This window comes from Ahaetulla prasina, chromosome 1 (assembly GCF_028640845.1).
Source record: "Ahaetulla prasina isolate Xishuangbanna chromosome 1, ASM2864084v1, whole genome shotgun sequence".
Taxonomy (NCBI): domain Eukaryota; kingdom Metazoa; phylum Chordata; class Lepidosauria; order Squamata; family Colubridae; genus Ahaetulla; species Ahaetulla prasina.
Window position 1 is genome coordinate 295,937,900 of NC_080539.1, and position 15,754 is coordinate 295,953,653.

Sequence of the window (15,754 nt, forward strand, 5' to 3'; positions counted from 1 at the left end):
AAACAATTATCAAATAATGTATATATTTAGGAAACAGCATGTTAAACTCCCAAACCTGATTTAAATTCAAATTATACACATGATTTAGTTCTCATTAACACTTAAATAACTTATAATAGTATCTGAACTAGGACATCACTGAATACTTGCAAACAAGACAGATTTTAAGTCAATTCTCAGTCATTTCTTTAGCTATTATGTCAGTATTTTTTGCTTGTATTCTAAGACGGTCAGACAATACTACCAACTTTCATATTTGCCCATTAGTCAAAATTTCTCTTATGTTTTATTTGTATTTTATTGTTTTTACTGTTGTTTTTCGGAATCATGTATGTGAGATGGGTGACTATATAAAATGAATGAATGAATGAATGAGTTGCCCTGTCTAGGAATAACACTGACAACTTTCAGGAACATGTAGAATATATTGAAGATTCAATATTTAAGGCTAAAAGTCATATATTTTTTTAAGGAAGATTCTTAAACATTTTATTTATACTTTTTCCTTTAGGAGTCTTATAGTAGCTTCATTACTATAGGTTTCATCATGAGCTAGATAAAATGCCTTTGAACACATATTTCACTTATTTTCCAGGCACAACAGAAAATATATTCTTTTTTCCTATGAAAGTCAGCAACATCTGATACAAGAATTTGCAGTTTACACTTTTAGTAAGTTTACTGAGATGGAAGACATCAATGTCCCTTATTTCTGAATTAAATAACGCTTGGTCAATAGCTTTTTAACACAATCCCAGATTACCTGGCTTTATTAACCTTTTAACTAAGAAATTTTTTCCCCTGTTATTACGAGAGAAACAAATATGGCTTTCCAAGGTGAAAATTTTTTAAATTCTGGCTGTCAAGCTTTCTATTATCAAAGCAGTATGAAAGAGCTGAAAAATGTTCTATGCAACTTCAAATTGAAGCTGACTTTGTTATCTTCTTCCCAGAAGTGACTGATTTTCTCAAATATTACACTGCTATGTTCAGTTCTAAATGAAAAAGGGTACAAGGGTATCGCTCAATCCAGTAGAGTATATTTTAGTGATGTCCCCCCCCCAAATTGGCAACAAAGCAACAGTTAGGTTAAATTTGTGCAGTTAAGTCCTGCACAGTTACCAATAGAATACAATTTTATTAAGCTTTCCTATAAGGATAAATGGATAGTTTCTCTCTGCTAAATCAAACTAGGTAGCCCTCATATACCAACTTAATGGTCCTAAAGGATATTTTTTACCCTTGGTTCAAATATAGTTGGGCAATGTTAGAATTTGTACTGCTGCGAAGGGTCATGGAGGTGAAGATAAAACTTTACTGAAATAAATAGATTAAAGTCAGGGAATGTTTTACGTTGGAATACAGATAGTTCTCAACCACAATTGAACCCAACATTTCCACTGCTAAGCAGCACACTTGTTAAGTGAGTTTTGCCCCATTTTACCACTTTTCTTACCACAACTGTTAAGTGAATCACTGCAAGTTAAAGTTAGCAACATCGTTTAATGAATCTGGCTTCTCTGTTGACTTTATTTATCAGACAAAAGGGAATCACGTAACCCCGGAATACTGCAATCGTCAGAACTACATGTCAGTTGCCAAGCACCTGAATTTTGATCGCATGACTGTGTTGATGCTTTAACAATCTTAAGTGTGAAAAACGGTCATAAATCATTTTTTTCAGTGCCGTTGTAACTTCTAATGGTCACTAAACAAATGGTTGTAAGTTGAGGATTATCCACGGTTAAATTTTATAACCAGGAGTACTTTACTTAACTACTTATTTAATTAATATAAAGTATTTTGTATTATCTTCCTGAAAGAAAGCTGGGCTAAAGAAAAGGAACTACATTTCCAAGCAGTTCATTTACTAGTTATATCTGCAAGCGGTAATGAGAAATTGAGTAAGGATGATATTGTTATCTTCACTATCACTTCATTTGAACATTAGTGCATTTAAAATATCATTTCTAGTGTGCAACTCAGTCCAAAATACTCAGAACCAAAATTTGAGCTTAGATCTTTTAATTTGCATTGCAGTATATTCTTCCTCCTAGTTCTGTATCACAGGTAGGTGAAATACAAAGATTAATGTACTGCCCAAGTGTTTTGGGTAAATAGACTGTTGTCATGGATAGATATGACAAACAATTCCTAATTCAGTTTGTAATATTTGTGGTACATGACAAAGCTTTCCTAATTTATAAGTTTGTGGAAATTTTAATAAAAATAATTGCAGGAGAACAGAAGAAAGAATCTGGAGGTGGAGCAAAAAGGGGGATCAACCTAGAGTCCATACATAGCCACAAGAAAACTAAGTTCAACATTCCCTTGAGTGCCACTAACCCTAATTTAAATCTCAGGTGCCAACTGTTAGTTGAGAAGATTCCTGTGTATAGGCCCATTGTTGTGACCCAGGTTCCCGGACTCGGACTCCTGGAGGAGGAGGATTCAGAGAGTGAGGAGGAGGGGCTGGCAAGGCCTGATTCCCCCGGGCCTTCTTCTGATTTGGCAACGCCCCAAGAACAATCTTGGCTTGATGCGAGACTGCGCAGATGTGACCGGCGCGCGCAGCAGAGGAGGCGTTGGGACAGGGTCAGAGAATGAGTCACAGAGTGACACCCACAGGGGCTATAAAGCAGGTGGCAGAGCTTCCTGGCTTTTTGTCTTGGACAAAGCAATGAATTTGCGCGGGCAAACTGTTTCACAGATAGAAGAATCTGTTTGTGAGTGAATCGTGCTTTATCTATAATTTTCTGGTTATCTCCAGGGATTTTGGCAGGCGTGTGGGGAGACGTGTCCAGAACATCTCTGTGCCAGAAGGAATCCAGCCAAGTGCAAATTAAACTGGGAGAAGGCCTTTGACTGATTTTTTGTTGGGAGTGGTGGGAGGGGGAAACAGAACACCCATGATGGCGAACCTAAGGCACATGTGCCACAGGTGGCACACGGAGCATGTGAGCATTGCCCTAACTCAGCTCCAGCGCGCATGTGCGTGCCGACCAGCTGATTTTCAGGTCTTGCGGTCCCACCAGAAGTCGGGAAATGGGCTGTTTCCGGCCTCCGGAGGGCCTCCGGGGGGATGGGGAAGGCTTTTTTCTTCCTCCCCAGGCTCCAAGAAAACCTCTGGAGCCTGAGGAGGGTGAAAAATGGGCCTACCAAGCCCACTGGTAACCTTTTTGCCGTTGCATGCCAAAAGCGGGGGAGAGCGCACATGCGGGGGGGCGCACGTACGTGCATGGAGGGGGGCGCTGGGGGGGGCATTGAATTATGGGTGTGGCCACACTCGTGCACGATCCCCCCCCCATGCTTTCCCTGTTTTTGGCACACAACAGCAAAAAGGTTATCGGCTTTTAGCAATAAATCAGTTTAATTGAATCTTCATGTGTTGACCTGACATCTAATCAATCTATCTATCTATCTATCTATCTATCTATCTATCTATCTATCTATCTATCTATCTATCTATCTATCTATCTATCTCCCTCCTTCCCCCCCCCCCCCCCCTCCCTCTCTCTCTCTCACACACACACACACACAGCTTTTGTCTTTGCAAAGATCTCCTACAGAACAAATAATTAAATTGGCCATTTTCAGGAGATCTGCAAACTCAAATAAATATTATAACATCTCTCTGTTGTGATTTCAAGTACTGTAAATATTAATAGATATAACCTACACATAAAACAAAATTCTTTCAGGTCTTCAACTATTTTTAAGAATGTAAAGGATTAAATTTGTGTGTGTGTGTGTAAAATCAGCTTCAACATGTCCGTTATCTTTTGAGGAACAACAAGCTTCTCCTTCTGTGAACATCCCTAGCTGTTTTTAACTGCAGAGGTTCTTCAGAGATTACCGTAGTAGTTCTGCCTTCCTACTTACCATTGCTTATTTCTGGTAAATCGAATTTAGTGAAATCCCACCACTGGAGCCGGTATGTGGTGTTCGCAATATTGCTGGCCACAGCAGACTGTCCATCTCCAATTACAGCCCCTAGGGACAAAAACAAGAACAGAACAGTCAATGAAACTTTCAAATTCAAAGGAATGACACCCAAAACATACTAACAATTTCAAAACTCAGAAATCAAGGTCCAATAACTAATTTTATTGGTTTTTACAAAAAAAAAAAAACCCTCATGGAGTTAGGAGGAAAGAAAAAAGGCATAAATGGTATCAAATTGTTAGATCAATAGAAGTTCTTCATTCAAAATGATTTTAATATACTGAACTTTTTATATTTTAAAATATCATAGACCATTTTTTTTTGTAAATGAAACCTTTCAGTAAATATGTCAATTTAGGATATTAATTAGAGTAAGAATAGTAACAAGCAGCAACACAAATGTTAAAACAATGAATCATCAGTGATATTCAAGGAATTATGGCACAGGAATATCAATAATAAAAAAGGGTAACAAATAGCACACATTAACCCTGTTCAAAATAACCCCATGGGTGCAAGAGAAGAAATTTAGATGTCAAAAAAGAATTAATCAATCTAGAACCATCCTCAACTCAAAGCAACAAAACAACTCACATCCCCGCCAACATCATCTACAATTTTTGCAAAGAAAGAAGATTGCTTCAGTGGAAAAATTTCTACTGCAGTTATGAAAGCCACAAAGAGGATCCATAGCAAGATGGAACTAGTCAGCAATGGCCCCTCTTCTCTCATATTCTTGCATAACAAACACTTCTGAGCAGAGGTAATGTTCAGAATCCAGAATCATAGGACCGTAGCTCCCTAATACTTGTTCCTTTGGGTGAAGACAATTTATATTATTTCAAATCCATTATACCATAAATTTTGAAGGTAATTTAGTTACAATGATTCCTGATGTTTTCTAATAATTTAGTACTGCTTGCATTAAAAGAATGAATATTCTAATGGGGAAAAAAACTCCAACTAATTGATATGTTGCAATGACTTTGAAGTTAGGGAGATGAAAGTTATCTCATTCAGTTATATATTTGTTTGAATCACTAGGTCCTCATGACATCCGTCCAAGAGTTCTTAAAGAACTCAAATGTGAAATCACTGCTCTCTTAGCAAAAATATGCAACCTGTCCCTCAGATTGCTTGCTAGGGGACTGGAAAGTAAACATTGTGAAAAGAATTTTAAAAAGGGATCCAAAGAAGAACTGATAAATTATAGTCCTAGTGCCTTAATCTCCATTTAAAAATTACCTAAGCACACAGAGCAAAAGTTGAATAAAAATCAGTACCAAGATGATGAAGTAGTCCTGTCTCACTAAGCTGCTAGATTCTTTTAGGTGCAAATAAGCATGTGCATGGAGCTGACCCTGTTGATAGTACAGTATATATTTGGATTTTTGGCAAACATTTGACAAAAGTCTTCATCAAAGGTTCTTATGTAAACTTAGCAGTCATGGAATAAGATCTGTCATTTTATAAACTGCTAACTAGTAAAGGAAAGAGTAGGAATATTGGGCATTTTTTCCCCACGTGACCGTGAGGAAGCTGCAATGACCTAAGTGTGAAAAACAGTCAGGAGTCATTTTTTTTCAATGCTGTTGTTAACTTCAAACAGTTACTAAATGAATGGTTGTAAGTTGAGGACTAGCTCTAATTGTAGTTATAAAGCTCCATCCGGTTGCATTTAACAAAATATCACACCACAGTACATTATTCATCTAAGTCAAGATTTATTATGCATCATCAAATTAGAAGTATGCTATGGTAAAGCACACATTTAGTGGCAGATGGATTAGAAGTTAACATTTTATCCCATTTTAAATAAATTGAGAAATTGAAGACCAGCATAGCACCTTGTATTATCATTTTTATTCCCTATGTGTAAGAAAAATGACAAGAAAGTAAACTGATATGTGGCAGCTTACTAAGCAATGGCTACATCAATAAAGGGTTAGACATGCAAATCCAGCTCTTTCAGGAACCAGTCTTAACAATCGTTTGACAAACTGTTTGAGAGACCTCTGTAGCTTCTATTGTCTGGAAGACTGAAAGGTGATGAAAGGCAGCTATTCAATAGCCTGGTGCTTGCCACCACTGCAGGAGAGACATCACAACCTCTCTTCAAAGGTTTTTAGATTTCAACATGCTGAAGGGCAATTGAAATGCAGTAAACGTGGGTTTGATTGGCAACTTTCCTGCATCTGTCTATCACTGGATAATAGAACAGTGGGTGATGACAGAAATGAAGATAATTTCTTTTTACAGCTCACCCCCTCCACCCTGCTCCAACCACCACCCCCTATCAATATATGACAGAAGAGTGAAGGGGTGAAAACAATCTTTCAACCAAAAATAGGGCGATATTCTCCCACCACTGGAAGTTACAGGATGTTTTCCTATAATTTAAATGCCTCTAAATATTAATCATTCAAAAAATGTCTCTAAACATAATTAAACATTCATATGAATTATGTCACGTTCACACTGGCATATATTAGAATGTGCCTCTACAAGAGTGAAGTGATCATGATGCAGGGAGATCTAGTTCTTGTGTAATCAAACCTTCCACACTTTGATTTTCAGTTCAGGATTCTGTTAGTCTATCAGATCCATTTTTGTTCTCTGCTACAAGTCTGCCACAATAGAAAAATGAAGCAGACAAAAAGAGAATTACTTCTTTTGTTAACTTGCCCTCCAATTTTCAATGACAATTTACAGTTGCTGTATTATGCAACAATAGAAACTGTAAGAGTTAAAATATGAATATGAGATGGACAGCATTTGAATCACTAGGTGTGTAGATTTGAACTGCAATCTAGGATAATCTAAAATCATCATGGGCACATGTGCTTCAGTTTCTTCCAGTGCACCTGATGAATAGGAAAGTAGATAAAGTAGATAAATAGGAAAGTAGATAAAGTCCCTTTTCAATTGACTGAAATTAACAGTATATGCAAGTCATAAAATTGTACTTCATCTTAAACAGGGTTTAACAAACCCATTTCAAACTGTGTTTATGTAGCTGGTTCATATGAATAAAAGATGGTGTTGTGCAACCTGCCTGCAGACTCAAAATTCTCATCCCAAGGAAAGAAAATTAGCTCACTCTTGTGCACATGGATACCAAAACAAATTAACTGAGATCCTCTCTCTGCTGGATATAAAAGTTTTTTCTCTTTGTAAGAGAAACAAATCGGAAAGGCAGTGAAAGACAAGAGAGACAGGCTGTGTAAAGTAGATGGCTTCCATAGTCCTCAGCAGCCTCTCATTAATACCGATTAATGACAATTTACTGATGTATCAATGCTTCTTTTTCTCTCTCACATAACCTGACTTCTTCCATTAAAATCAAAAATAACATCCTTCATTCAAAAGCAATCCGAAATTTCTTAATCCGATATCTATTTTGAATATAATCAATCCAGTTCTTCCATTCATTTAAATATTTTTCTTGAGTACTATCTTTCAAGAAGGCTGAGATTTTAGCCATCTCAGCCAAATTGGAAACTTTCAATATCCATTCTTCTATTGTGGGTAATTCTTTTTTCTTCCAATATTGTCCAATCAACAGTCGTGCTGCTGTTATTAAGTTCAAAATCAACTTAGTCTCAATCACTGTACAGTCCGTTGTTATTCCCAAAAGGAAAAATTGCGGTAGAAACTTTATCTTCTTCTTCAGAACATTCTGCATAATCCACCAGATTCTTATCCAGAAAGACTTAATTTTCTTACAAGTCCACCATACATGAAAATATGTAGCATCATCACAATTACATCTCCAACATTTCGCTTGCATATCTGGATACATACATGATAATTTCTTAGGATCTAAATGCCATCTATAAAACATCTTATAAAAATTTTCCTTAAATTCTGCGCTATGAAATTTAACATTTCTAACCCAAATTTTTTCCCATGTTTCCAACATTATTGGTTCTTGAATATTCTGTGCCCATTTTATCATACAATCCTTTATTAAATCTCTTTCAGAATCTATTTCTATCAACACAGTATACAATCTCTTTATATGCCCCTGAGTTTGATTTCTAATTTGTTTAACCAGATTTTCTTCATTTTGAATGATACCAATTTTCTGATCTTCTTTCCATCTAGCCTTTAACTGTCCATATTGAAACCAAGTATAATTCCTCCCTTCTTCTTTTAATGTATCCAAAGATTTTAGTTGTAAATTTCCCCTCTCATTGTATAAAAGATCTTTATAAGTAATCATTTCTTGTTCCTGTTCTATATTTATATTCTCTACTGCGTGGCGAGGACATACCCATATAGGAATTTTATAATTTAACTTATAATAATATTTTTCCAGACACAGAAGAGAAATTCTCAACACATGATTCTTAAAAGCTTTATCTACTTTCTTATCATACAATAAATATGCATGCCAACCATATAATAAATCATAACCTTCTATATTCAAAATCCTTTCCTCCGTCAAATTAAACCAATCACTTATTACCAAAAGAACAACTGCTTCATAATACAGTTTTAAATTAGGCATTTTTAATCCTCCTCTTTCCCGTGTATCTTGCATTATTTTCATTTTGACTCTCGCTTTTTTCCCTTCCCATATAAATTTATTAATTCCAATCTGCCATTCATCCAAATTTTTATCTTTCTTAATTATTGGTATCATCTGAAACAAGAGCAAGAATTTAGGCAGAACATTCATTTTTATAGCTGCTATTCTCCCTAACAAAGATAATTGTAATTTTTTCCAAGTATTCATTTCCTTCTGAATTTTTTTCCATAACACATCATAATTATTCTTATACAATTTTCTATTTGATGAAGTAAGAAAGACTCCTAAATATTTAACCTTTTTTACAATTTCAAATCCTGTTATTTCCTCTAGTTTTTCTTTCTGGTTCTTAATCATATTTTTGGTTAACACTTTTGTTTTATTTTGATTCACTTTAAACCCTGAGACCCTAATGCTTCTGATTAACACCAAGAAGTCGAAGATGTCCAGAAACCTGAGGCAAAACGTTTCAGGAAACTATTTTGTAAAAGCAGGCAAATATGGGTAGCCTACAGGTAGCCCTCCTAACACTACAATTGAGACTGTCAGCTTGATTATTAAGCAAAGGGTTGCTAAGTGAAACTGCAACTTCGTTGTGATCTTACTTCAGCTTTGCTTTGCCTGGGAAGGTCATAAATGTGAGGATTGGTTGTAAAAATTATTTTTTCATCACTGCCAAATGTGAATGGTTTGCTAATTGAGTTAGTCACTAAATGAGGATTGTCTATAACAGTGGTCACCAACCAGTGGACCGCAAGAAAATTTTGGTGGTCCGTGGAGAAATTTTCGCATTTTTTGTATTGCACTCATTTTCAAGCTATGGCCCCTGGGCTGGATATGGCCCCTGAGAGCAATTAATCTGGCCCTTGCGTGGGAAAACGTGGCTACACCGCCCACATCGCCCACCCACATGTCAGTCCCCACTCTTTAAGGCTGAGCGCAAACCTCACCTTGAGTAGAGCATTGGGAGCCACACGAATTGGAACTGGAAGGTAAGACCAAAAGCTTATCGCGCTCACCTGAATGGCTGCCGGGGTGGGGTGGGGAGGTTCAGCTGCTTTTCAGGCCTACATCTTTCCTTCTGCAAGGCCTCTGGGTGGGACTGTAGTAGTCACAGGACCGGCCGGTTGGTCATCCCGAAGCAGCTCCTCCACCAGGGTGTACCGGCCTGCAGGGGAGCTGGCTGCTCCCCGGCAGGCCAGTGCACCCTGGTGGAGGAGCTACTCTGGGATGACCAACGGGTCAGTCCTGTGAGTGAGACTTCTACAGCTCTGGAATATGGGACCAGCCATGGGGGGCTGGAAATCTGTGCCCTGGGGTGGCACATGCAATGCGCATAAAGGAGCACAGCCCTTGCCATCCGGAATGAAATAATGGTGCTGTTGCAGTGGCAGGGGAGGGGGCGGCGCAAGCAGGCCGAAGTGGTGCTTGAGATGGCTGGAAGCTGTGGCAGCGACGCACTACTTTCATTTGCGAGGCAACAGCATTCTGCCTCTGTATATTTGCACCAGCCAGTGGCGCAAAGCAGCCCTCATTTCCTGCCGTTTGGGAAGGAGCAGTAAACGGCGTCTGGTCCGGGGAGCAGCCAGATTTTGCTTTCCATTGCGGATGCCAGATTGCCCCCCTGCAAGCTCTCTTCTCTTGAGGACCGCAACCAAAGCTTCCTGTGCCGCTTCAGGGAGCACTCCTTGAGAGTCAAGAGCTTACAGGGAGGTGATCTGGCATCTACAATGGAGAGCAAAATCCGGCTGCTCCCCAGACTAGATGCTGTTTACCACTCCGAATCCCAAGTGACAGGAGACAAGAGCTGCTTTGCGCCACTGGCTGTACAAATATACCGAGATGGAATGCTGATGCCACATAAATTCAAGTAGTGCTTCACTCACGCACTTCTTCCAGCCATTGTTGGTGCTCCGCGAAACTCAGTCTCTCACGGAAATGCTTGACTTCCTCTCAGCACCAAGACTGGCCCATGATATGAGACAGAAAGAGAAAGAGAAAGGGGGGGAGAGACAGAATGAAACAGAGAGAGAGAAAGTGAGAGAGAGAAAGAAAATCAGAGAATGAGAGATAATCAGAATAAGGGAGAATGAGAAACAGAGAATGAAAGAGAATGAGAGACAGAGACAGAATGAAAGAGAATCAGAGAGAGAGAATCAGAAGGGGGGAGAGAGAGATGAGATGAGAGAATGAGAATGAGTGGGAGAGAGAGGGGGGAGAGAGAGAATGAGAATGAGTGGGAGAGAGGGGGGACAGAGAGAAGAGATGAGAGAGAAGAATGAGAATGAGTGGGAGAGAGAGAGAGAGAGAGGGAGGGAGGGAGAGGGGGGGAGGGAGGGAGAGGGAGAGAGAGAGAGGAGGGAGAGTGCCTGAAGGACCCCATCCTGTCACTGGGAGTCCAGGCAAGCAGCACACTGAATTTGTATTAGTGGTCCACGGGATTTAAAATTATGAACTTGGTGGTCCCTGAGGTTCAAAAGGTTGGGGACCCCTGGTCTATATCAATTTCTAGGTTGTTGTTTTTTTAGCAGAGGTGAAGTCTCATTTCTTTATTGCTTTGTACAAACTCAGCTGTCATATGCCTTTCATGAAGATATAATCTTTTCCTTGGCATATTCTTCTAAGTATTACCAATTCCCTTGTAGAGTCTGGGCAGAAGGATCTTCATCTGTAGCAGAACAGTGACACTTTTGAATGGAATACAATAGTTTCTTTTGGATTTCTTGCACAATTAATTTGCTAGTTGCTAGCAGATTAAAGTTGCTAGTTTACCATGATGTAAGCCACTGCAATTTTCTTCAATTGTGAATCTTCACATGTTAATATTTAAGTCCAACATAATGTTTACATTTTATCTTAAAAAAAAAAAAGTCTGATTTTATTTCGGTGTTACTAATTTAAGCTCCATGGGGTGGGGGAGGAAGAACTGAATCTTAGTCATTATGTTTCTTTATCCCATACCAAGAAGGTGCCACTATCAACATTACTTGCATGTTCTATTTTTATCTATCAGACAAGCAGCACAAAATATAACAGTCCTAAATGAGAGTAAGCTAATGGGATAACTCCTAGAGAACATATTATGGCAAGAGGAACTACATCACCAATATCAAAACAAGAAGACAAGGGTGTGAAAAGTGAGAAGGCTTCTTGAACAGGAGACCTGGGATCTCTACCCTTCTATTCTGTGGGCTTCATTATTTGCTATATGTAGTAAAATATCCAAAATAATCACTGCAGTATAGTTAGTTTTTTAAAAAAAGAAATACAAGCTTTAGTTTTGTTTTCTGTGGCTAAATTAATTTATCTTAATTTAATATCAAAACATCATATAAATGGCAACTTTTATACTGGCAATTTGATTTTGTTGTATAAACTGTACTTGAATTACATTTCTTACGGGTTAGCCTCAAAGAAAAACACAATGTACATATGAGATGAAGATTTGATAGCAAAGACTGATAATCTGTGTACAGAAAGCATGGATTACTCTTCTTACAAGAATCAGTTCAGATTTCTGACATGAGTTATTCCCCCTCCTCTTTCATGCTGCTTAGGAAAATAAGAGGATAATCAAAGAGTGTGCATTTCTGTAATTTTTTTACTTTGATTTACACACAGCTTGTTGTATAGAAATTAATAAGAATGATCTCAAACTTCTAAACCCAGACAAGGTTAGTCAATTGCAAAAACCTACTGAGTCTTTATGATTCACTCTGATGCATTTATTTACAATTGCCTTGTTCCATTAATTGTAACTCTTTGTATACACTGTGCTGTAAGATGTTACAAAAATATTAGAGCTGCTTTGGTGATGTACTCTTTCAGACAGACAGCAAGTCACCGTTTTCTGCAGAAACACATAAAGCTTCCTAGCTATTTACTTCAATGCTATCAGTTTCATTTCACTATTTTCTATCTTAACTATATTAAGACACCTCAGCAAAAAGGCCACTTAATCTTTTTCTCAATAGGAAAAAAAGAACTTTTTAGTTCAACACAGACAATAAAAACATGACAAATTTAAACTCTCTTTGCTGAAGCCATAAACTACAGAAGAACTACCTTTGACAGTTGCAATTTTCTAAAGTTAAGTGGCTCAGGTCAACTATTTACCTGATCTGACTTCATATTAATGCAAGCAGATATTAAAGCTAATCCTATGGGAACTAGAACTTTATTAATATAAATGAAATCCCTGACAACCTAAATAAAACCCCTTCTGTAAAGGCAGCCACAATATAAAAAATGATTAGAATTCATGCCTATGGAGAGCACACCATACTCATTAAGGGTCACCACCAATGATAATTACTTCCAAGCCAGCCACTATGCCTAAGAGTAGCATCATTTTCCCTTCCTGAAACATATGAAACTTAAGAACAATGATTAAGGGAATAATTTATGATTCTTTCTTAAATCTGATATGAAGAAGCCTAGGCAGGTCTCTCACCAGGCTGTGAAAAGAGCCTAGTGAGAAGTTCTCATGGTGAAGAAGAAACAATGAAAAAAAAATGAATTAAATTTCCTAGGAACAGTACACTAGTAAAATCACTGGAAATGCAATAACATATAGGCCTAGCAAAAGATTTGATGACTAGCAAGAAACAGAAAACATCTTGAATGAATCAATGCTAAAATAAATCTGAATATTCAACAAGTATCAACATTTGATATAAAAACATAATTTATCTACATTTCCAAATTGAAAAAATTCTGGCGCTATCACTGATAAGCAGCTTAATGAGCAAGCAGGCAGGAAAAGAGGTTGCATGAAAAGAATCCAGCAAGCAGCTGAGCAAAATAGGACAGAGCAAGTTCTCACATGAAGGAGAAGTACATAAACTATTTTTAAATGAACTGCTACTGCCCAAGCATTTTTGGTTCAGAAATAAGTAAAAATAGGGGGGAAACCTATGCCTTGTTGTGCTGCTTCAAATTTTGATCATGACAAGGGCGATGTAATGGTTGTGTGAGGCCAAAAACAGAAACAAACAAACAAAATCCCTCCATACCCAGATGGGTATTAAATTTGTCTTTGTCTTAGTGATTATCTGGAAAATTTAGATAGAAACATTTTACTCCTTTTCTGCATGGTTTACTCGTATGGGCAATTCTCCATATGAGAACCATCTCATCCCACTGAGATTGGTCCACTCGAGCAGTGTTGGCAGAGGAGGCATGTTGTGGGCCAGGGTACTCTGGCTGGTGGGTTTAAGGAGCACCTGTCTTCTGGAGCATCTTGTCTCCTGGAATAAGGTTGGCTCCAATCCTCCTGACTTTCCACAAGGATTTAAAGACCTGGCTTTGCCAGCAGGCTTGGGGTTCCAATGGAAGAGTTTCACACTGGGGGACGATTGATCGACTAATAATAGGTCCCATCTTCTCCCTCTTCTCATCCTACTTCCTCTCTCCCATCTTTTAGTCAGGGCTCAGTGATTGGATCTTTGGTTTACAATTTTTTATCAGAATATAAAATACAAAGGAAAATAAAAATAATGGAAAACTAGGGAAAGGAAAAAAGGAAAGGAGAGAACATTTGGGGTAGAAGAGGAAAAAGGGAGAAAAAGTGCTGGATCAAAGTAATTGGATCTTTATAGTATTTTATTTATATAATCTAGGTGTTGAACAGTTTTATCTTTTTAATATTCTAAGCCACCCAGAGTTACCCTGTGGTAACAAGAGTGGCCAATAATTTTACAATAAACAAACAAATAAATAACTTTGTTCATTTTCTGTCCCTTTAGGTATCTGTTTGCTGCTCAATGACTGGTATACAGAACTTGCCTTTCTATAATTTGGTTCACTTATCGCACTCCCCAATCAATTATTATGTTAAAATAAAAATCTTTTACATATTGTTACTCTGCTGTTGTTTTTTTGTACTAGTCCCAAGTAATTCTAAACTGCTTGTGTCTACTTATCTTGGTAAACTAGACACCATCAAGAGTTGATAATAGCCAGAGCATAGAAAAACTCAAAAAGAAGTGCAAGATCAGAAGATGTGGAGACACTTAGACCATAGAATCGCCAAGAATGGATAACATCATCACCACCATTATCCTGTAAATGAAAGAAAATTGAGATTTTTTTTTTAAGTTTAGTACTGCGAAAGGCAGATTTGCTGTTCAGCCCCATCTTGTACTCCCAGAACTTAAGACTGAGGAAGCAGAAGGGTAAAGGTCCTTAAAAGGGATCTGGCAGAGTTACATTACACATTTGTGACACCTGCTCCACATTTTTATGGATAAAATATGTATATCAACCTCCATATATTTATAGGGTTCTACATATATTCAATATGTTCTACATATTAAACACAGAGGCTTTTAAAGTCAGTTAATTTAAGTTTCATTCAGAACTCTGTTCAATAGCAAATTCATTACTGCAAAGATTTGAGCCATATTCCAATGGATTTATTATCCAGGCTTGAAGAAAAAAAACTCTTTATTACTGACCCTTTTACAAGAGTTTGTTTAATTATTGTCTCATATTGATTTGGGTACTGTAAATACATTCTTCAAAATAAAAGTATAGTCTTGGCTGAAACTCCAATTATTTTCTTCAGTTAGTGTGATTAAACTCACTTTCTGACATAACATCTTTCATGTCTAATAAATTGTATTTTTAAAATAATTTAAACTCCAACTACATTTAGAGTTAAATGAAAAACACATGTTCCAGGATTCTAGCAATTTCATTTTTATATTATAACTATGGATAATCCCAACAGAGCATTTGGCTTTTAGATTAAATGATGATCTAAGCAATTATCTTCTATTTGTCCTTCTGCCTATTTAATTATGATTTGCTTTAAGAGGCCTATTTGCAGCTCTTTTTGTTTTGTAACGCCAGACAGATTTTTCCCAACAGCAAATGCATTCTTCAATGGAAACGAAAGTTGGAAACGAAGATAGAAAGACTATTGATATGCTTGAACTCTGATGTTGAAGAAGACTCCTGAGTAAACTATAGGCACCCAAGAAAAGAAACAAAGGGATTATAGAATAAATCAATCTAGATTTCTCATTTAAGACATAATTGATCAGGCACAAATTATTATATTTTAAATACATTATGCGAACACCTAGGCCCTTGAGAAGTCTGTAGTATGAAAAAAGATAGAAGAAATACTTAACTACATTGGTGATAACTACATCACTGGGAGACATGAAAGGTCAAGTCTTTGTAGACCGTCTTGGAGAAGATCTATCAATGTGGTTACTGTCGATAATGACTTGATAGCACGTAACCAATCAATGCACAAATTATAAT

General features: G+C 37.3%; 1 protein-coding gene across 5 annotated transcripts in view; it reads right to left on the bottom strand.

The window, feature by feature from the left end:
* The window catches only part of AMBRA1 (autophagy and beclin 1 regulator 1), a 161,522-nt gene that overhangs the window by 45,980 nt on the left and 99,788 nt on the right, over positions 1 to 15,754 (bottom strand). For all 5 annotated transcript variants that reach the window (XM_058161761.1, XM_058161762.1, XM_058161764.1 and 2 more), the window contains one exon: positions 3,883 to 3,993. In XM_058161761.1, the coding sequence (XP_058017744.1) occupies positions 3,883 to 3,993 (111 nt within the window). The remainder of the gene's footprint in view (positions 1 to 3,882; positions 3,994 to 15,754) is intronic.